The 20,661-nt window shown below is 42.9% G+C and overlaps 2 protein-coding genes across 4 annotated transcripts; one reads left to right on the forward strand and one right to left on the reverse strand.

Moving 5' to 3' along the window:
* The first annotated feature begins 1 nt into the window (after nt 1).
* On the forward strand, nt 2–7,815 carry idi1 (isopentenyl-diphosphate delta isomerase 1). The gene is made up of 7 exons (XM_069151347.1): nt 2–93; nt 1,062–1,207; nt 5,368–5,540; nt 5,688–5,780; nt 5,986–6,116; nt 6,228–6,332; nt 7,099–7,815. The coding sequence occupies exons 2-7, from the start codon at nt 1,065–1,067 to the stop codon at nt 7,309–7,311; spliced, it is 858 nt and encodes a 285-aa protein (XP_069007448.1). The 5' UTR covers nt 2–93; nt 1,062–1,064; the 3' UTR covers nt 7,312–7,815.
* Nucleotides 7,816–8,884: 1,069 nt separating this feature from the next.
* On the reverse strand, nt 8,885–20,346 carry LOC138199330 (copine-3-like). Of its 3 annotated transcripts, XM_069151349.1 has the most exons (17): nt 20,232–20,346; nt 19,548–19,708; nt 19,017–19,196; nt 18,546–18,620; nt 18,396–18,467; nt 18,207–18,287; nt 16,447–16,536; nt 14,816–14,914; nt 14,540–14,626; nt 14,364–14,423; nt 14,129–14,262; nt 13,854–13,908; nt 13,669–13,720; nt 13,396–13,529; nt 12,238–12,474; nt 11,020–11,132; nt 10,190–10,279 (listed from the first exon to the last, which is right to left on the reverse strand). In XM_069151349.1, exons 2-16 carry the CDS (start codon nt 19,677–19,679, stop codon nt 11,022–11,024), a joined length of 1,599 nt encoding a protein of 532 aa, XP_069007450.1. In that variant the 5' UTR covers nt 19,680–19,708; nt 20,232–20,346; the 3' UTR covers nt 10,190–10,279; nt 11,020–11,021. The 3 variants fall into 3 exon arrangements, with proteins under 3 accessions (XP_069007449.1, XP_069007451.1, XP_069007450.1); XM_069151348.1 differs by lacking the exon at nt 11,020–11,132 and having other exon boundaries at nt 8,885–10,279; XM_069151350.1 differs by lacking the exons at nt 11,020–11,132; nt 18,207–18,287; nt 18,396–18,467; ... (2 more) ...; nt 19,548–19,708; nt 20,232–20,346 and adding an exon at nt 16,173–16,215 and having other exon boundaries at nt 8,885–10,279; nt 16,447–16,533.
* Between the last annotated feature and the right edge of the window lie 315 nt (nt 20,347–20,661).

The following is a 20,661-nucleotide window of genomic DNA, read 5'->3' on the forward strand; positions in this document are numbered from 1 at the left end:
TCTCGAGCGGCAGGACTCGGCTGTAAAATGTCGTCGTGAGCCGCTGCGTTGAAAAGACGCGGCTCCTCCACCTGGACCGGAACGAGCCTCGTTGTGAGTAGCGGCAGGCTGCGTCGCCTCCTCTGCGGGCTGCACGTGTGGCGGACCATGCGCGCTTATGCTCGGCTGTCAGAGGCCCGGGTGGAGCGGGCCGTGCCGTGCTGGTCCGATGGCGTGTTGACAGTCAGGCTTCAGAGGAAAACACGGGCTGGACTCTGTTTCACCGAGACACTAGACACTAGACACTATATATACATACATACATACATACATACATACATACATACATATATATATATATGCATCATCATGTACTGCAGTATTTGCAGGGCCCATTTGACCGAGTTAGGTGCTTTATATTTATATTTAATAGGCTACCTTAAGTGCATTTTGTTTATAAAATGCTTTACGCCTATTTAAAGCAGGCTAGCTAGTTTAATGTGGTTCTTGTTATTGTCTAAATACTTCATTTATCACAAAATAGTATAATCAATATAATCAAATGATCTGAGATTAAGTTAGGATGCTTGGCACAATTAGTACCTTGATTTTTTTTTTTTTTTAAACGGAATTTCTCAACAACAACAACTAAAACAATATCAAAGATTAAATAAAAAGTCCAGAAAACAATAACAGATTTGTGGATCAGAGCTTTGTTGTTCTTGGTTCTTCCAGTAATCTGCAGCAGCTCCACTACTTACAGATGCGTCACCGTCATTAATCTAATGACGCTTTACATTAATAACCTACTTCAACTACATCTTTCTGCTAATCCTGATGTACTTTTACGCTCGTGGGGTTTGTAACGCTGGACTTGTGCTTGTATTGAGTATTATTTATTGACAGGTCTGAACACGTCAATCAGAGACTCCCGTCATGCGCCTCGACTTCCACGAGCCACGCGCGCGCACCGGTGATAACGTATGCGCGTTCATCCTCGGTCCCCACCCGGCGGTGTCCTCCCCGCGTTTTACCGACAGCCGCCTCTTCCGTCCCGGTGATTGGCTTTCTGTTTTGGTCAGGCGATGGTGCGGCCCGTGTGGGAGGTGCTCCGGATGGTGTCCCGCGAGGGAGCAGCCGTGCTGAGATCAAACGCACCTGGCAACGTGAGAGCAGCTCCGACGAGGTCCGGACCGGTGACCGGCAGCTTCAGCAGATCTGTATCCAGGTAAGCTCTCCGGTACCAGTTGCAGTCCCGGTCGGGCTTCAGCGGTAAAGCCTGTTGTCGCCGAGCTGGAAATAGCGCGGTGTGTCCGGGTTATTGACAGCTGAGCTCCGCCGCAACCTGTTTGTGTCGGAGGTCTGGAGAAATGCTGGCGTCACGTCATGAAACGAAGTCCCGCAAGACTCCACTTTAAAAAAAAAACAAAGTCTGACATTTGATTTAGCTTTGCAGAATAGTTCAAGTTGTGTATTTCACGACAGCGTGACAGTTTATTGTCTTCAGTGTGTCAGTATGTATTTACTTTAAATACGTTTAAAGTAAACGACATGATGACACAGACAACTCCTCTCCCAGTGAGGGGGAAAAAAAATACCACTCTAGAATATTATTTTACATTTTTAATGAGACAAAACTATCAATGTGAAGGAGTCCATTGGACACCGGGTGAATGCAGGTTTTGGTGATTGGTGCTGTAAAGTGACGGATCATTTAAAAGGTGCAGAAACGAGAATAAATATTGCCTGCGTGGGAGAGTCACTCACCATCAAATATATATCTTTGTTCTTGATCTTGAAACATAGCTCAGTGTAACGGTTCCTACACGGTCCAGCCACGTGTGGCTTTTACTTTGAAAGGAATACAGGAAATCGGATCAATTGGCCGGCGCTGTAAATATTTCTCACTCACTGTTAGAAAAATTACTCGAGAGGCTCGGTTCAAAATCAAACACATCGGACATTTTATTCTTGCAAGAAGGAGCAACTACATGCACCCTCAAAGAGAGGTGTCCAGCAGTGCTCCCCCCAGCAGTCCTCGTCTCCCCGCCGTCCTCCTTTGCACGCCCTTCTTTTCTCTCAGGGCAGCTTTTATACAGTTGACAGTCTGACCATTCCCTTTGTCTTTCGTATGGTAATACAGAGTTGGTTGTAGGTCACAAGATAAGGACACAAGATAGTCGTTAATTAGATGCAGAAAGAATCACTTGCAAATAAGACGGACAACAAAAGAAACTTTTCAGACAAGAGACTTTCTGGAGCCACAATGCAAACAAGAGGAAGAGACAAATCCTTTTTCCCCATCATATCCCTCCTGTTTATACAAAGTATAACATAAAAAGGAAAAAAACCAAAAGGATCATCATGAGGAAAATCATATTAATCACAATTGTTGTTGTTGCATAAGGGGGTGGTGGTTCAGTCATGGCTCTCAGGCCGCAGGGTCCTATCCTCCTGAACGGATGCCATGTGATGCTGTCCGGAGCCATTTTAGCTGTACTGTCCGTCCACAGATATACCAAAAATAAGCTCACCAGAACCTACTCGCCTGGATGTTGTTAGTTTCTTCACTGTTTTTTTTTTATATTTTGCCATAGGGGAATGCTGGCTTAGTTTATTATAGATACCATCCCTCCTGTTGAGCCATGGTTTATCCCAGGGCTCAAAAGAGCCGCATATCTATATAAACTTTTTTGGGAGTATCAGCTTGCCTTCTACATGCTGTCGCTGTTAGTTTTCCTTGAATCCGTGTTTCTTTTCCCAAATATTTTATGTTATCCGTGCCTTTTGAGTGCTTGCATTTTACGTCTCCCTCCAGAGGTATCTCTTCGATCTTATTACAGCATGTCCCCATTTTTGCTATCTGTGAGCCAACCAGTTTGTATGGAGTTCACCCGAGCAACTGGTCTTTATACAGTGTACCGTTAGGCTTCGGCCCACCTTTACACTTGTAGGACACTCACGGTATCTATTATTTATTCTTATAGTTCCCTGTAGGTCTTACAGGTAGTTTACCTAGTCTACTCAGACTCTTTAGTTTACCTAGTCTACTCAGACTCTTTAGTTTACCTAATCTACTCAAACTCTTTAGTTTACCTAGTCTACTCAAACTCTTTAGTTTACCTAGTCTACTCAGACTCTTTAGTTTACCTAATCTACTCAGACTCTTTAGTTTACCTAGTCTACTCAGACTCTTTAGTTTACCTAGTCTACTCAGACTCTTTAGTTTACCTAATCTACTCAGACTCTTTAGTTTACCTAGTCTACTCAGACTCTTTAGTTTACCTAGTCTACTCAAACTCTTTAGTTTACCTAATCTACTCAAACTCTTTAGTTTACCTAATCTGTTCAGACTCTTTAGTTTACCTAATCTACTCAGACTCTTTAGTTTACCTAATCTGTTCAGACTCTTTAGTTTACCTAATCTACTCAGACTCTTTAGTTTACCTAGTCTACTCAAACTCTTTAGTTTACCTAGTCTACTCAGACTCTTTAGTTTACCTAATCTACTCAGACTCTTTAGTTTACCTAGTCTACTCAAACTCTTTAGTTTACCTAATCTACTCAAACTCTTTAGTTTACCTAATCTGTTCAGACTCTTTAGTTTACCTAATCTACTCAGACTCTTTAGTTTACCTAATCTGCTCAGACTCTTTAGTTTACCTAATCTACTCAGACTCTTTAGTTTACCTAGTCTACTCAGACTCTTTAGTTTACCTAATCTGTTCAGACTCTTTAGTTTACCTAATCTACTCAGACTCTTTAGTTTACCTAATCTGCTCAGACTCTTTAGTTTACCTAATCTACTCAGACTCTTTAGTTTACCTAGTCTACTCAAACTCTTTAGTTTACCTAATCTACTCAAACTCTTTAGTTTACCTAATCTGTTCAGACTCTTTAGTTTACCTAATCTACTCAGACTCTTTAGTTTACCTAATCTGCTCAGACTCTTTAGTTTACCTAATCTACTCAGACTCTTTAGTTTACCTAGTCTACTCAGACTCTTTAGTTTACCTAATCTGTTCAGACTCTTTAGTTTACCTAATCTACTCAGACTCTTTAGTTTACCTAATCTGCTCAGACTCTTTAGTTTACCTAGTCTACTCAGACTCTTTAGTTTACCTAATCTACTCAGACTCTTTAGTTTACCTAATCTGTTCAGACTCTTTAGTTTACCTAATCTACTCAGACTCTTTAGTTTACCTAATCTGCTCAGACTCTTTAGTTTACCTAGTCTACTCAGACTCTTTAGTTTACCTAGTCTACTCAAACTCTTTAGTTTACCTAGTCTACTCAGACTCTTTAGTTTACCTAATCTACTCAGACTCTTTAGTTTACCTAGTCTACTCAAACTCTTTAGTTTACCTAATCTACTCAAACTCTTTAGTTTACCTAATCTGTTCAGACTCTTTAGTTTACCTAATCTACTCAGACTCTTTAGTTTACCTAGTCTGCTCAGACTCTTTAGTTTACCTAGTCTACTCAGACTCTTTAGTAGGTCCCTGACCTGACTCTTTAGAACAAAACAACAACAAAAGAAGTTGTCTTACCCAGGTGTCCGATGTTTTGATGGTGAATCAGCCTTGTTCTAGGATCCCGTCACTCGTCCTCTCTCCAGTCAGTCCTGGTCTCACCAATGTCCAAACTGAGGTCTTTCACGGTTTCAGGATGTGTCCGGAGAGAGGAGGAGATGTTGGGATCCGGCTCGAAGGACCAATTATGTTGGAAAAATTACTCAAGAGGCTGGATTCAAAATCAAACATATCGGACATTTTATTCTTGCAAGAAGGAGCAACTACATGCACCCTCAAAGAGAGGTGTCCAGCAGTGCTCCCCCCAGCAGTCCTTCCAGCCGGGCTTCCCCAGCAGTCCTCATCTCCCTGCAGTCCTCCTTTGCACACCCTTCTTTTCTCTCAGGGCAGCTTTTATACAGTTGACAGTCTGACCATTCCCTTTGTCTTTCGTATGGTAATACAGAGTTGGTTGTAGGTCACAAGATAAGGACACAAGATAGTCGTTAATTAGATGCAGAAAGAATCACTTGCAAATAAGACGGACAACAAAGGAAACTTTTCAGACAAGAGACTTTCTGGAGCCACAATGCAAACAAGAGGAAGAGACAAATCCTTTTTCCCCATCACTCACCCACCTGCTCAGTCAGTGAGAGACATTCAGTGAGAGCGGTAGACAGCTGGCCTACCGCTGTTGATTGGCGTGAAAAGCACCAGGTCCACCTGCCAGAGCTTTCACCCACATATTGGTCTTCTACTTACTGCGAAGATCCAGAAAATGCCACAAAGCAGCAGGTAGCATTTAGTCAAATACTTCCTGCTGTGTTTAAAATGTCGTAAGTGCTCTAAACTGTGAATCCTCCTCCCGCTGCACCAGTGAGGTGAGACGCCTGCAGTCCGCCGCCAGAATGCCTGAAGTGACGACCGACCACTTGGACGAGAAGCAGGTGCAGCTGCTGGCCGAGATGTGCATCCTCATCGACGAGGACGACCGCCGGATCGGAGCGGACACCAAGAAGAACTGCCACCTCAACTCCAACATCGATAAAGGTGCCTGTCCGACACACACACACACACACACACACACACACACACACACACACACACACACACACACACACAACCTCCAACCAAAACACGCGTGTGCTATTTTTTTAAAAACATTTTCCAGCTCTGACTGTTGCCTCGTCTCGCCAGGTTTACTGCACAGAGCGTTCAGCGTCTTCATCTTCAACAGCGAAGAGAAGCTGCTGCTGCAGCAGAGGTCCGACGCCAAAATCACATTTCCGGGTCAGAAAACTCTCCTCCTCCCGTTTGTTTGAGGGTCATTTGTCTTCTCATTTTGCACTTTTTTTTTTTTAGCTGTTTTTTAGTTCTGACGTCACACGATAGCACATACTGGTGTTAACTATCCTCTCTCTCTCTCTCTCTCTGTCTCTGTGTGTGTGTGTGTGTGTGTGTGTGTGTGTGTGTGTGTGTGTGTGTGTGCGCGCAGGTTGTTTCACAAACACATGCTGCAGTCATCCTTTACACACAGACAAAGAGCTGGAGGAGAAGGATATGTTAGGAGTGAGGACCGCTGCTCAGAGGAGACTTAAAGCTGAACTGGGAATCCCCCTGGAGCAGGTACTGTGTGTGTGTGTGTGTGTGTGTGTGTGTGTGTGTGTGTGTGTGTGTGTGTGTGTGTGTGTGTGTTTGCTTCCGTCTCACCTCCTCTCCCTTCCTGTCACTCCTCAGGTGACTCCAGATGAAATGACCTACCTGACGAGGATCCACTACAAGGCCCAGTCGGACGGCGTCTGGGGAGAACATGAAATCGACTACATCCTCTTCATGCAGAAGGTGAAGTTGTAACGTTTGCTGTCGGCCCGTTTTTTTTTTTTTTTAATTGAGCAGCAGATGACATATATTTTCTTTTATATGGGTCGTAGTCGGCCCTTATTATCTCGTGTATATTATTGTACACTGTCACCTCAATTAAGACCGTTTATATGACGCCTCCATTATGCGCCTCCATTGACTCCAGTTTGCTGGTGCATCACTGACTTCTGATCATTTAAACAAACAGCTTCATTTAGGAAATGTGCTCCATGTCAGCTCCATATTATAAATAAGGTTATAAGATCAGTGATTAATGTAGGACCTGCCTGAGCGGAAATGATGATGCTGTAAGACAAATACATATGTGTGTGTATATATATATATATATATATATATATATATATATATATAAGGACACGCTGGGGTTAATGTGAGTCCTGGTCCAGTCTAATGGCTCATCGACAAGTTTTGCAAAACTCCAGCTAATCCTTTTTTTTTTTTTTCCCAACAAAAAGTCGGACACATAACTCTTCACAAAAGGATAAATTGTTTCCCTAATTTTCCATCTCTACCTTGCTGATTGTATTTCTCCAATCAGCAGTAATACAGCTAATGGCCGAGTGACAACGTCTACGAGACCGATCATCTTAAAACCATTTAGAAGATCAGGAATCAGAAAATGATCCTGATGACACCCGACATCTATTCCAGTGTATTTGTCTGCTTCCCGTCTATCACTGTTAGTCACATCACGGACCACAACATCGTCCGTTTTATGTCCCCGCAGGACGTTGACTTGAGTCCAGACCCCAACGAGATCAAAAGCCACTGTTACGTGAGCAAAGAGGAGCTGAAGGAGATGCTGGAGAAGGCCAAGCGTAAGGAGCTGCAGATCACGCCCTGGTTCAGCCTCATCGCCGAGACCTTCCTCTTCACGTGGTGGGACAACCTGCACAACCTCAAGCAGTTCATGGACCACGACAACATCCACCGCATGTAGCCGCGACCGGGCTTCACCCCCAATCATTTTAAGCTTTAGATCATTGTAGTACTTTCCAGCTGCGAGAGATCGCCTGAAAACAAGCATCCACACAAACGGTGACGGTTTCACAGCGAGCCCAGAGCTTTTGCGCGGGTGTTGCTGTGTGTACGAGGTGAGCTGATTCCCGTCGTTTAGTAGCACGTTGGTACGTTAATCTTCCCAGTAGATTAGATGTCTCTCGCGGTGCTGGTAAGCTGACTCGCCAGTCAGGTGATCGGTTCTGCTGCACCGTGGCTTCACAGTCTGAACCGAAGACATCTTAACATTTGAATTTGTTAAGTAGAAAAATACAATGTTATTACACAACTCCACCAAGAGAATTTAGTCTATTATTTTTATATAAAAAACTTTTAAGTGCCTGAGAGCAAGGTCTTCGGGTTGAGGTGAAGATACATTGTTGACGATGTCAGTGAACAAGTTGTATCTTTGTACTCTTTTACACAATAAAGTGTCTGATTGTGATCATTGGCAGTGGATGGATTTATTTTAGCATCGTAGGGAGGAGCAAATGTGGCAAAATGACACGCTGAGCAAGAAGGTGACAATATTTTGAGTCAGTTCATTCATTAAAATTGTACGTTTATGCTTTTCCACCCTTTCAGGGAAAGGAAATACATTAGTTATAAGTTATATCAGCCGATCAGTCAGTAACGCTGTCACATTTATGATGTTTATTCTAACTGAGCTCGATGGTTTTCTAAATTCAATAAATATAAGATTAGAACTAAAATATTTCTGTGATGTGCAGCATGATTATTATCAGAGGAAGTAATTACATAATTATTTCTTTGTCGGGTTGTGCTTAAAAAAAAAAAAATAATATTTTTCTTAACTTTCAATTCCTGTAATTTTATGCAAAAAAAAAAAAACCATTTAAAACTTCACAAATTACGTCGCAATTTTTGAGAAAGTCTGCTGCAAAATCAAGCATTTCTGATCACAACAATCACAAAGAAACTCAACGAAATCCTGGCAGGACTCGTTAAATATTCCAGACGTCATCCAACTGTGTTCAGTGTGATTTGTTCAAATAGACGTCGGTGCTGGTTTTGGATCCCCTTCCCTGTCGGTGGCAGCGGAGGCCTTTAAATGTCTAAATAAAGGCATTAAAACTGCCGGCTACATCAAGTGTTGTCTGCTAGAGGTTCACCGGCCTAAAAGATATTTCAGCCGACGGCTGATAAAATCTCGGACAGACTGGTGACGCTTGTTTTAGAGCACGAGATGAGGATTTTTTTCCCCCCGTGTCGTGATCTTTAGGCATTCAGCAAAACGGCTCATTAACCCAAAAAACAGAAGATCAGCACATTTTGCTGATGGTTGGATTGTAGCTTTCCAGCAGGTCGTTCAGGTCGTTACTGCAGTTTAATGAAACGATGTCCAAACCTATCTCGTGTCTATTGTGCTGAATATTTGCAGCCTTCGGTTGTTCCTGTGACGACAGGAAAGAGGTTTTAAAGAGGCTGTTTTCAGAGAACACTGTTCGAGGTCCACGATGTGCTCTGTAAGTGTTCAATGACTGGACCTTCAGTTTGTATATAATCAGTGGCGCTTTATTTGCAAGCTCAATGCACTTTTTTTTTTGTAACAGTAAGGCACATGACCCACTTCTGCTGGAGCACAAAGCAGCTGCAACACATCAGCATACATCAGATACATTTCTCATGTTTCATTGTACATCCACATAAAAACAATGTTCACAACAGAAGTAGACACACTACGATGTTTAATACTGATCTCCCCTTCTGTTCCTCCTCGTCAACGATATGATTATATGTTGTCTTTGGTATCCATGCTTACATTAGTAAAGTATTCAAAAGTAACTGGCACAGTAAACAAATATAAGACCAATCAAATCTACAGCCAGACCACCAGTTATCACACTTATTTCAGATATTAAAAAAAAAAGACGAAATACTAGATCTGATAGTACATTACATGATTATAGGCCAGTGCATAGAGAAGCATGTGCACCATTTTAGAATATATATATTCCATGTGCCGTAAACAGCGAAGACAAAGCTAAGTGGTGTATGAACAAAATAACGCTACTTCTATTGTCTGAGGTTGCAAACATCGTATGTGTAAAGTCCACAAACCCACCACGGACGGTACGTGATCACACCAGGTTATCATGTATTTATTGATGCTAATATTAAAAGATCATCTTTGTTATCTTAGTGTGCAAAAGCCTTTTACGTAACTATAATAATTTGATTTTGGAACTATCAAACAGGCTTAAAAATGAAAATCGCACACTCCAATGATGCATTAAAAAAACAAAAAAACAGCCGCTGGGTGGTTTATAAACCAGTGAGGTGTTTCTGCAATGACAATTATGTTTTTTATAAAAGTATACCGTTTCAGTAAATGCTACAGAAAAATCAGTTGTTGATATCTTGCATAATTTTTTTCAACTATTTCTAAGAGTGCAATTCCCTGCAAATCAACACATCCTTTCAAAATAATGGAATGATTTCTTTTTAAAGCAGTAGCAGCTAAAATAAGCAAACATACATGTTATCTAACAGCAAAAAAGACAGAATGGTCAAAAGAGTGTTTGTGTAGTACGGCGTGTACAGCGTGTACAGTGTGTACAGCGCGTGGTTGAGCTTGTTGTCTTTGAACACATCCTGTTGTTGTATTATTGTGTTGGCTGACTCAGGAAGGAACAAGGAGGAGTTTGGCTAATTCAACAATGAGATGAAGGTGGGACCTGATTTCTACCAGCAGGAGACGAGTCTGCGGTGTTCCTGGTTTCTTGTTGGTGGTATCACACGGCCCCTGCAGGGTTTGGTGCAGGGTTTGGTGCAGGGTTTGGTGCAGGGCTGGAGTTGGGTGGACTCAGCTTCATGGCACTGAAAAACTCCACCAGTTGAACCGGGACTTCGGCTAACACGGACTTCGCCAGCGCTTCTCGAGGACCCTGAAGGGCAACAGGACGAGTTCAAAAAGTCAAAAACAGTCAAAAGAGAAAAATAAATGACACTTTTATTTTTGGCTCATTATGTGATCTTTACTGCCACTGACTGATAAATGAAGCATGCATGAATAACAAGCAGAAAGCCGAGCAGCTGAAGATAGTTTAAAGGAAAATTCCACCATTTTTTTTAAGCCACTTGTTTGAGACACTTTTTGGAGTAGCGACCTCCGGAGGAACTGCTTGTACTTTTTGTGTAGTTGGATTATAGTATTACAGTAGCACAAGTGGCGACGAGTCAGCAGAGAGCAAGTTACGCAATCATATCAGTCTAATGAGCTAACATGAGCCACCACACATTATTTGTCAAAGCAGACCGGGTGAAACTGGAGCAGCAAAACCCCGACAGTACTGAACTGAGCAGGAAGGGTTTTCTACTGCTTCTCGTTTAAATTAAATAGTGTCACTTCAACAACATGTAAGAGGAGTTTTCCTTTAATACAGACAAGAGCATGCGTAAGGTCCTCAGTCAGAAAGTACAACAGACTTTGTTGTCCTCTCTCTAAGCACTGATGAAGACTCTAAAGCAAAACAATGTTGGAAAAGTAGGAAGGAGGATATCAAAGTTATTAACATGGGGATAGAAATCCCTACATGTGATGATTCCTGCAGTAATAAGTTGTTTATATAGGCGAAGCAAAAGCTAGGATGATGGTGGGGTTTATGAATTATGATATTTGGGATACCCCTATGAAGAATTGGGTTCGTGGGGAGGCTTCAGTTTGAATAAACTGAAGAAGGACGTCACTTGTTGAGGTAACTCAGCCAAAACACTTTGGGCGAGAGCCTGGCTGGGCGCCTGGAAAGAAATGGATAAACAAGGCAAACAGATAAGCTAAGGGAGGTTTAAGCTCACAGTGTCTTAACTTCTACCACGACGCGTCTCTAAAGTGAAACAATAACAGAAGACGGGGTTTGATGACGGGATCATGGGAGTTGTTGTCTTCATTTGCTAAACAACCACCCGGCTGCTAAAATCTATCTTTAGCTGAGCAGTTGCATTGTTTCTCTCTCTCGCTCTTTCACCGTCTCTCGCTGTGCGTTATGTTTAGCGGTCACACGGCCTCCAGTGATACCGGTACATGTAATGAATGGAGTCTATTTGCTGTGTTTTGCGAATCACAAGCGCAGCTCTGCACCACGGAAACCCGGTCGTTAGCTGCTGCAGTTAGCCGGCTCCCCCAGACACCTGCACCAACCGACCCGTCGTAGTTTCTCCACCCGAGCAAGTGAAAGGGGGTGAAATGAGAGTGACGCCACTGACAAGAGACCTAATGAAATGTTACTGGGATTGAAATGAGGGATTTCTCTGGATTTGAACATTTTTGGAAACGTCGAGTTTAATATCAGTCCACAAATCAACAAATGTGTAACATAAGTCGAGTCGTTTAGGGACATCTAGTATTGAATAGTTACATATTATACCTGTAAGTTGAGGAGAGGGGATGGTTTTGGACATAAAAAGTATATCGGCACTGAATGGACAAACTGCTGCGCTATGTTTAGTTTGAGGTCACAGGGGCCACAATGGCTGAACACTAGTCGTAAGGTCGGTGGTTCAATCCCCAGTTCCTCCGGTCGATATGTCAAAATGTCCTTGGACAACACACCGAACCTCCAGCTGCTCCTGATGCCAGGTGAGCACAGGTGAGTCTGTGAGTGTGAACGGGAAGCAAACCGCTCAGCGCTTTGTGACCGCTGAGGTAAGGTGCTGCATAAGAACATTTACCATTTGAAATCAAAGGTGACGCTGTGAAATGCTCAGAAAAAAAGGTGACATGCATGAATGAAGCCTTCATAGCGATGGATTTGCCTATTAGGAAAAATCAGCTCGAAACACGGCAAAAACCCCGTTCACCAACACACTGTTTATAAATCAAAGAGGAAAAATCCCTGAAACTTACGTCCTGGAACTGCCTGAACGGCACAAACTGGACGATGTCCCTCATGGCCGCCTCGCCGGTTTGAGAGCGCAGGCGGCCGTCGTCTCCGTCCAGGAACTCCATGGCGCTGAAGTCGGCCCCCCCGACCCCGACGATGATGATGGACATGGGCAGTCGAGAGGCGTTGACGATGGCGCTGCGCGTCTCGTCCATGTCTGTGATCACGCCGTCGGTGATGATCAGCAGGACGAAGTATTGCTTCAGGAAGACAACGCAGGTTGTGGAGAGACGATGTCAGAACAGTCCGAGCGGCGTGAAGCATTTCGGTCTTCATCAGAGCTTACGGTTGGACACGATGAAGATGTGAGCGATACGAGCTACTGCGCAAAAACAAATCCCAGTGTTCGTGTTCCTCCTGACATTTAATTTCCCTCCGAATATTTCAAACTTACACATGAATTCATTCGTTCGGCACCGAGACTACTCACCACTGAAGAAGTCAATTATACCGAAAGTCAAAGTGTTCGCAGAGCTCCAGATAAATCCAACTACAGTGGAGCGTGTGACTCACATCAGCCCCTCTCCTGGGCATACAAGCCTGATAATAGCTTGAACAGGCAATCACCGTGGTATTATCCTAAAGCTCTGGATCAGGCTATTATCAAATCAACCGCTCCATTGTGAGGATTAGACAGGAAACTGGTACAACTACTGACACGCTTTTATTCCCCACCCTGCTCACGGTGGAAACAAACAAATGTTCACTGTGGTAACTAAGAAGTATTTACGCTGGCAGCCAAAAACATCAGACCAACTAATTAATTTGATGAAAGACAGTCGGTGCTTGTTCCCAGTAGGTCTGTCTATGCAGATGTGGCCCCTGATGCGTTTCACCCTTCAATACAGTCTTTACATTTCCTTTGCGGTGTCCAACAACTTGGTTTTAGCAAGCAGTCAGATGAGGTTGTGCTATCAACGTTGCTCCATTTTGTTTTTGTTTCCTCTGCAGCTACAAGGTGAATCCTCAAATTCAATGTGGTTGCAGAGTAATGGAGTTGCTTTTTACAAAGTCAGCAAACCGCCTTCCTCTTTGTTTTCTTGCAAAAATTTGAATTTCAAGTTAAAAGCGTGAGCGCTGGGCTGCAGTGTTAGATTTCTGGTGAACAGACGAACACTCACTGATGCAGTCGTCTGCTGCAGCGCCTGTTTAGCAAAGCAGGCCACGTGGTTGATGATCGGGGAGAAGTTGGTGGGACCGTAGAGTTTGACCTGGGGCAGACAAACCCTGTAGGCCTCCACCACGCCTTCAACACCTACACACACACACACACACACACACAGAGGAACATGAGTACTATAGTATATCAGGCTGCATGTGTCCCGTAGGCAATGTCAGCAGGTTTAATCAGTCTGAACATGTATTTACATTAATCTGGTGATCTGTAAACAAACCTGCACAAAATGGACTCGATGCGTTGAAGTTGAGAGGAAACTCATGGGAGACCTGTAACACGATATCGTCAGTTATAGTTTCCTGAGCCATAAAACACCGTATGACCTTTTAATCTGATAATAACAAAACAGCAGTCTTATCTTTAGTAGATATCTGTAGTCTCATATTGAAACACAAGCTTTACCTGCCATGAGGGCGGAACCTGGGCTCCGAAGCCAAATGCGGGAAACATCTTGTCACTAAACACACGAAAGACAAATATCTTTTGTCATCCGTGGCCAAGATAAGCGGACTACATTGAAACAGTCATCAGTAAAGCGGGACGGGGTTCATGCTTTGCTGCATTTGACCATCCCAAAAAAAATGTTGTTAGAAATTTGACAGCTGGCACAAACAGCAGTGTGTGTGTGTGTGTGTGTGTGTGTGTGTGTGTGTGTGTGTGTGTGTGTGTGAACCTACCTGTCGTAGTCCTGGATGACGTTGCCCACAGACCAGATAGCAGACAGGTATTCGTTAACACCCTGCGGACTGATGTAATGCAGCGACTGGGGAGACTTGGGATCCCCGTTGGAGCCGGTGAAGTCGATAGCCACCTGCAGGTGATGCAGGGAAATAACAGATATTGTCAAATGTATTAATTACACCGGAGTATGAGTAAATAGAAATAGGCATTAATAGAGAAGCTAAAACTCACAGTGAAGTTGATTTGACAGCCACCCATTATATAATCCAGGAAGGTGAACTCCTTCACCACCTGAAACACAAATCTGTCTTATAGAAAGGCGTTGGACAATGTGACATCAAACCCACACCGCTGCTTCAAAAGAAAACAACATGTCAAAGCAAATGATAATAAAAACAGGAACACACCTGACACAGCTTTACGCTCACAACACCGGAGTTCTTGTAGCCTTTCTTCTTCTGTTTCTTTTTACTGTTGATGCAGTCAAACTCAGCCTGCAAAAACAAAACAGCAGGAGCGTCTTCGTCACAGCCAGAATAACATGACAGCAAGAGCCATGTTGTGAGAGCAATATAGCAGCACAGTAAATCTTCTGTTCTGTTTTGAGTAAGTCGATACTATTAGCCAGACCAGTTCACATGCATCCATCCACAGCTGGGAGAGAGCCCGAAACACACTCATACCGGAGAAGTCCGCGAAGCTTCCTGGAGGCGTTTCATCGTGGTCTCAAAGGTTCCAATAAGATCATGTGAGCCGTCGTTGTCATAGTCGTAACACTCAACCTGGAAACGGGTAAAAAAACAACAACATTTGGTTGTGGTTGAGCTGGAAGACAAAGTAACTGGGACACCTCCAAATTCTATTCATCTCTACCAAACCACAGCAAAACTATCTGCAAGGCAAAATACCATTGGAGGTCATTGGAAAAAAGGTTTTTGCAATTGGAGTGACCTGCTTCTTTAAAGGGATAGTTCAGGTTGTTTTAAGAGGTTCAGCACACATCCGCAGTCGTTGTATCACCTCTGACAGATGAGGGTCGGACCAGGTAATGAACTGCTGTGGACGAGGTCAGCAACACAATGAATTTTTGCTACAAAAGAAATAATATCTGTTGAAGTGTGTGCTAGGCTTAGAATATTTATACCACTTTATCTTGCTGTCAAACAGCCTTTCCTGGTGAGAAAGTGATCCCTTATATATCACCACCAGACTCTATTGAAAGAAAACATAATTTTACCTCTCAGAACACCAGAGTTGCTGATCTACCGCTGCCTTGATGGGTTTGTTTGTTTGTTTGTGTTATGTGTGACTTTGGTGGTGTTTCACCATGTTAGTTCACACCCGAACTGACACTAAAGACGCACAGTGACACAAACAAACGAACAGATCAGGGCAGCTTTCGACCAGCAACACCTGTGTTCTGTGAGGTAAAATGACTGTTTTTGTCGAGGGAGTCCGGTGGCTGTGACGAGAGCGATATTGCTGCTTCAGTTCCCCGTCAGAAAGGAATATCTGACAGCAAGATAAAGAGGGGAAATATTCTTAATATAGCAAACACTTATACTGATGTTGATTTTCTAAAGGTGGGTCTTTCTTTAAGTGGCTAAGACACATTTTTATGCCGATCCCGTCCACAGCATACATTGATTAGCCTCTACCAATGTGTCAACCCCATCAGGTTATACACTGACTATCGATGAGTACCACATACAACCCCACTTCAAAAACAAAAAGGTATCCCTTTAAGTTGACTATAGAACATGAGATGAATAACACAGAGAAACAAACATGCAAAAGTGAGATTCAGAACACAAGTCCTTGTAATCGTGGAGCACCAGACAGTAAAAGGACTTCAAGAAGAACACGTGAAGTTTCAGACACTTTTCTTCTGACAGGCCCGAGTTGGATGAAAAAAACTGGGCGACCCTGCCGAGGCGATGTCTTGTATTGTTCCCATCTACCGCATTCACACACAATTCACCCAGTCAGTGATGGGAAGATGAAAAAAAGACAAACACCAGCACGCGCTGGGTAACTCACTTGTCCTGTAACGTGGGAAACTGCTTCCTTCCTGACATGCTCGCTTCAGAGGTTAAAAAAATATAAATCATCAGGCTCGTACTAAATGCACGATAATCAGTTCATACGTTTCTGAGAGGAACAACCAGTTATTTCTTATTAGTGAGTAACGGTTCAAAGGGTCATCTTATGTCATAAACAAATACAAAGTACTACTAAAATCAGACTAAAAAGATCGATCGATTGGAGACGCGAGTCTGAACACATTCCACATTCAAAAGTAACTGTTATTTACTTTTATCGATTTGTCCATGTCTCCTCCACAGAGGGACTGCAGGGGGATTCGAAAGGGCTTCCATGTTGGATTCAAGTTGTTGTTCACCACCTGAGAACACAGTTCAAGAAAATCATGCAAAAGCAGAATCCTTCAACTCGAACAAAACTTTTAATTCCACATTCAGGCTTTGCTTGTTGCGGTTACTAATAATGTTTCTGTGGGGGAAATATTAGAAATACTCCTTTTTAGTTTGGCAGACAGGAGGACGTGCCAGTGTTTGATTGACAGGATCTGACAGTTTGAGGACCGGCAGGAGAACGAGAGACAAAGTAAACAACATCGCACTCGATATTACAAGACATGAGCAGGCAGTGTGTCGACCTGAAGAGCGAGAAGCTCACCAGCGTCTCACCAGACACAAACCGACATGTACATGCTGTTTAATGTGCTGCAGCTCAGCAACCAATTAGCTATTTAACTTGCAAAGTGACTTCTTTCCCCTGTCGAATGTTTGTCTGGTGGCTCATTCAACAAGATAAAAGGTTTTTATCTTTAGTGACAGTTGTCTGGTTCCACTAGTTAGTCCAGCTGTCTTTGCAAACATGGTATGAAAGCTGTTGTTAGGATTGCAACCAATTAGTTTCAAACTCAGGAGTATCATTAAGAAAACTAAAAATATACTTTACTGCAGCATGTGAGCTTATTTGATCTCAAAGAAGAACACAGTCCTTACAAGGACCAAATACATTACAAATGAATGTACTCTGAAAGTTTTTAAAGAAACCGGTTTAAAAACCTATGAACACACTTGAGACACAGACAGTGTAATTTAATACATCCCACAGTCTGTTGTCGACAACAATGTGCAGTAAACAAGGTCACACTATGTCACTTTCTTCACTTGTATAAAGAATAACAAGTACGTAAAGTAGGTTGTATTTTATCATTCAGTTCAAGTTCCTATTTATTCCAACTATTAAGTTGAAAAATGTGCTTTTTTCCCCCTCAAAATCAGAGCAGTGCTCGTTGAATGGAAGTTACTCTTTATATTTGCTGACGATGAACCACTGTACGCCTGCTGAGCTCCACCTCCTCCTTCCTTACTCTGACTTGGTACATTTAGGACGTGGAGGCGTGAGGTCACGCAGGACAAACGTTACAGATTACTGCAACATCAGAGGCAGAATGACGCAACACCCTGGGTTGAAATCTAAAATATCATTACAACTACATCAAATCACTTGACATGTAAATGACAATATAGCCGAGTTAATACGTTGTAATTGAAATAAATAATAAACTTAACTTAGAATTTATAGTATTTGTGACATCATAAACCCATTTAAACTTCTCTAATTCAGTCACAAATGTGATGAGTCTGCTTCCTTATTTACAGTGAAACCAGATTTACTGATAAAACCTCAGTGGTTCAGTGGTTCAATGAGAGCAGAGGAAGAAGGTGACAGTAGATTTACTGTTACTGCTGACACTCTCTCCAACATTACCACTTTTATTATTCGACAAATGTGAGCTTGGCCCAATACACTATATTATGCAAAGGCTGTGGTGTCACAGTGAGGCCGTCAGTGGTTCCTCTTTTCACACAGGCAGTTATGTGTGAAAACAATCAAATATTTGGAAATGTAACTGAACAGGGAAACATCAGCGTGAAAAAAATGCACTGTCCATCTCCCGATTGTTATATTAACCTCTCCAGGAAAGTTATGACATTTACACATCTGTTATACGGCCAGTAGTGTTTTTATCAGTGTGTGTACCTCTGTCCTGTGAGCCAGCTGCCACCCGGTTTCTGTCTGCTTGAAGAACTCCAGGTAGGGATCGGACTTCCCAAAGAAATCCTGTGTGTGAAAATAAATAATAGAATGACACACAACAATAAGTAAAATACACCTGAATATCTAAAAACTAAAGAAAGCATTTAACATTTTAATAAGTATCACTCATACCTTGTTGTCCAGTTTCCTTGCTTCCACCTCAAAATTCACCACCCTGTTGTCTTTTATTTCTTCTGCACTCACCTACAACAGAATGAAGAATAAATAAACAGCAGAAATACAACAGGAAACGTTCTTTTTATCGTCTTCTCTTCCACTCACGGTGATGGTCCCTTTTCCTGCAGGTGTTTTGTTCTTCAACACAAGTGGTCTGGTCAGTTTCTTGCTCGATACAACCTTAAAGCAAGATAAGAAAAAAGAAAAAAGTAAGCACTTTGAGAGAGAACTGCGGCACAACAAAAGGCTGAGTCTGCAGAACAGCAGTGCAGCCTCCAGGCAACACGGCCAACGACATCCAGAATAATCAGGCAGAGTGAACATCTATGGTCGCATTACACCGAGCGTGTCTAACCAGCAAGTGTTTATCAGCGGCGGTAACGCTTCATCTCCAACACGGTGTTCTATTACAGCACATGTCTTAACGCTGCTCCATCTGCAAGACTTTGTTCAGTAGCTTTTCAAATAAATGAATAACTTAAGCACAACATAAAGCCAAACATTCACAAGGAAACGTATTTGTCGTTGTTTGTTTATTGTAACTGTGTCTTCCCAAGAGAAGAGAGGTAAACTTACCTGGCCGAGGGTGCACTCCAGCTCGCCCAGGAAGTCATCATCACTCAGGTCAATCGTCTTGTTGTCGATGTCATAAATGCCAAACTTCAGCTTTTGCACGATTTCGAAGTAGTAGTCAACGACAAACTTTTTGGCAAAATTTGGGCTGAGGCAATTCTGGACTTTCTCTGTGCGAGCCACCTGTTGAGAGAGATGGGATCCACAAGTCTAAGTAACAGTGTTGTAAACATTAAGAAGGATTTGAACAGCGTTGACACACATGCAGTGATTAAGACAGGAAATGGAAACTTTCCCATATGGAGGGGACATCGACATCACCAACCACACTTGAGCATCATGGATGATTTCAGATCTCCTGCATAATCTGCTTTTCAGTGCAAGGGAGTTTTTTTTTTTTTTTAGAAATAAATTTTTTACCTTTCAAAATAAAAGATATTTTTGAATGCAGACTGATTACAGTGTGTTTGATCTATGAGCTCCGACGGTTAAAACCAACCAAACCCAACCCTCAGATGTGTGCAGCCTACTAACCTCGTACCACTGGGAGTTAGAGCTGCTCATCAGCAGGAGACACAGGGGGTCCGACTTGGACCCGATGTCTTTGTCCAGGAGGTTCTGACAGGACACAGTCAGCTCCACCTTGGTTACACACTGGGCAGCCATGTCTGCCTGTAAACCACACCGACGGAGAGCTGGGCGTAAAACACAAAACAAAACACCAGCAGTCACACACCAACCTGGTCGAAGTGTAAGCGGGTGTGATTTGTACCTTAGTTCAGATTTATTCACCCTGAATATTAAACGTGACTGCAGACAGAGATTGTATTTGAAAGGATTTGACCTTATTTCCACAACCCGGTCTGAGTTAACACAGTCACATAATACGCGCAGTCCGTTTTTTTACCGACGTCAGTATTATCGCCTTCACGGCAAACTGGGAGTTCACGATAATTACGTCATCAACATCCGTATCTGATTTAGCTCATGACGTCAGTTTTGTCCAAGAGCTTAAAACAAGAGGTGCCTTTATTACAACGCAGCCTGGTGAACCAGAGAAAATGTCTCATGGAAAATACGGTCTCATAGTCAAGCGCGTAAAAACCTGATGGTACACCGAGCTAACACAACGCTAGCATGCTTTAGGAAAGTGACAAGTCAGCTGGTTAACGACGTGAACTTCCGCTTTAAGAGGTGCCGAATGAAACGCAAGCTTACCTTTTTTAAAACAGGAGACTCGCTGCGGGACTCACGGGAGGGAAATACCCTTAACTGAAGCTGGTAATGTTGTGCTGCGCTGCTGGCGTCGTTGGTCACGGTGGCACCGCGTCGGCTCTCGCTGCGCGCTGCGCTCTGCGCCGCGCTGCGCGCTGCCTTCAGATAACCACACCCACCACAAACCAACGACCATCCACACGATGCTCCCTGTTCAAACTTGTCGAGGCCGCTCATTTACACCTTTGGGTCTAATTTTAAAGTTTTCTTTTGAAGGAAATCTTAGTGATGACACAAGAGAGGTTCATGATTCCAGATGCACATCCTACGAGGAAGTCCACTTTCATCTGAACCATTTAAAACGATTTTCATTAGTAAAGCTGAAAAATATCTATCAATTTGGAGGAACAAATCACTCACACACACACACACA

The sequence above is a fragment of the Embiotoca jacksoni genome, unplaced genomic scaffold, assembly GCF_022577435.1.
Source record: "Embiotoca jacksoni isolate LCO1_2020_lvr unplaced genomic scaffold, fEmbJac1.0.p SCAF_17, whole genome shotgun sequence".
Classification (NCBI taxonomy): domain Eukaryota; kingdom Metazoa; phylum Chordata; class Actinopteri; family Embiotocidae; genus Embiotoca; species Embiotoca jacksoni.

What these genes read in the sequence shown, in the direction of transcription:
- idi1 (XM_069151347.1), top strand. Translation starts at nt 1,065, where the DNA reads ATGGTGCGGCCCGTGTGGGAGGTGCTCCGGATGGTGTCCCGCGAGGGA. An exon ending in TTCAGCAGATCTGTATCCAG is followed by an intron (nt 1,208 to 5,367) that starts GTAAGCTCTCCG and finishes CCGCTGCACCAG; the next exon opens with TGAGGTGAGACGCCTGCAGT. An exon ending in TGGGAATCCCCCTGGAGCAG is followed by an intron (nt 6,117 to 6,227) that starts GTACTGTGTGTG and finishes GTCACTCCTCAG; the next exon opens with GTGACTCCAGATGAAATGAC.
- LOC138199330 (XM_069151348.1), bottom strand. Translation starts at nt 19,679, where the DNA reads ATGGCTGCCCAGTGTGTAACCAAGGTGGAGCTGACTGTGTCCTGTCAG. An exon ending in TGCAGCAGACGACTGCATCA is followed by an intron (nt 12,475 to 13,395) that starts GTGAGTGTTCGT and finishes GTCTTCCTGAAG; the next exon opens with CAATACTTCGTCCTGCTGAT. An exon ending in CGTTCAGGCAGTTCCAGGAC is followed by an intron (nt 10,280 to 12,237) that starts GTAAGTTTCAGG and finishes GTTGCCCTTCAG; the next exon opens with GGTCCTCGAGAAGCGCTGGC.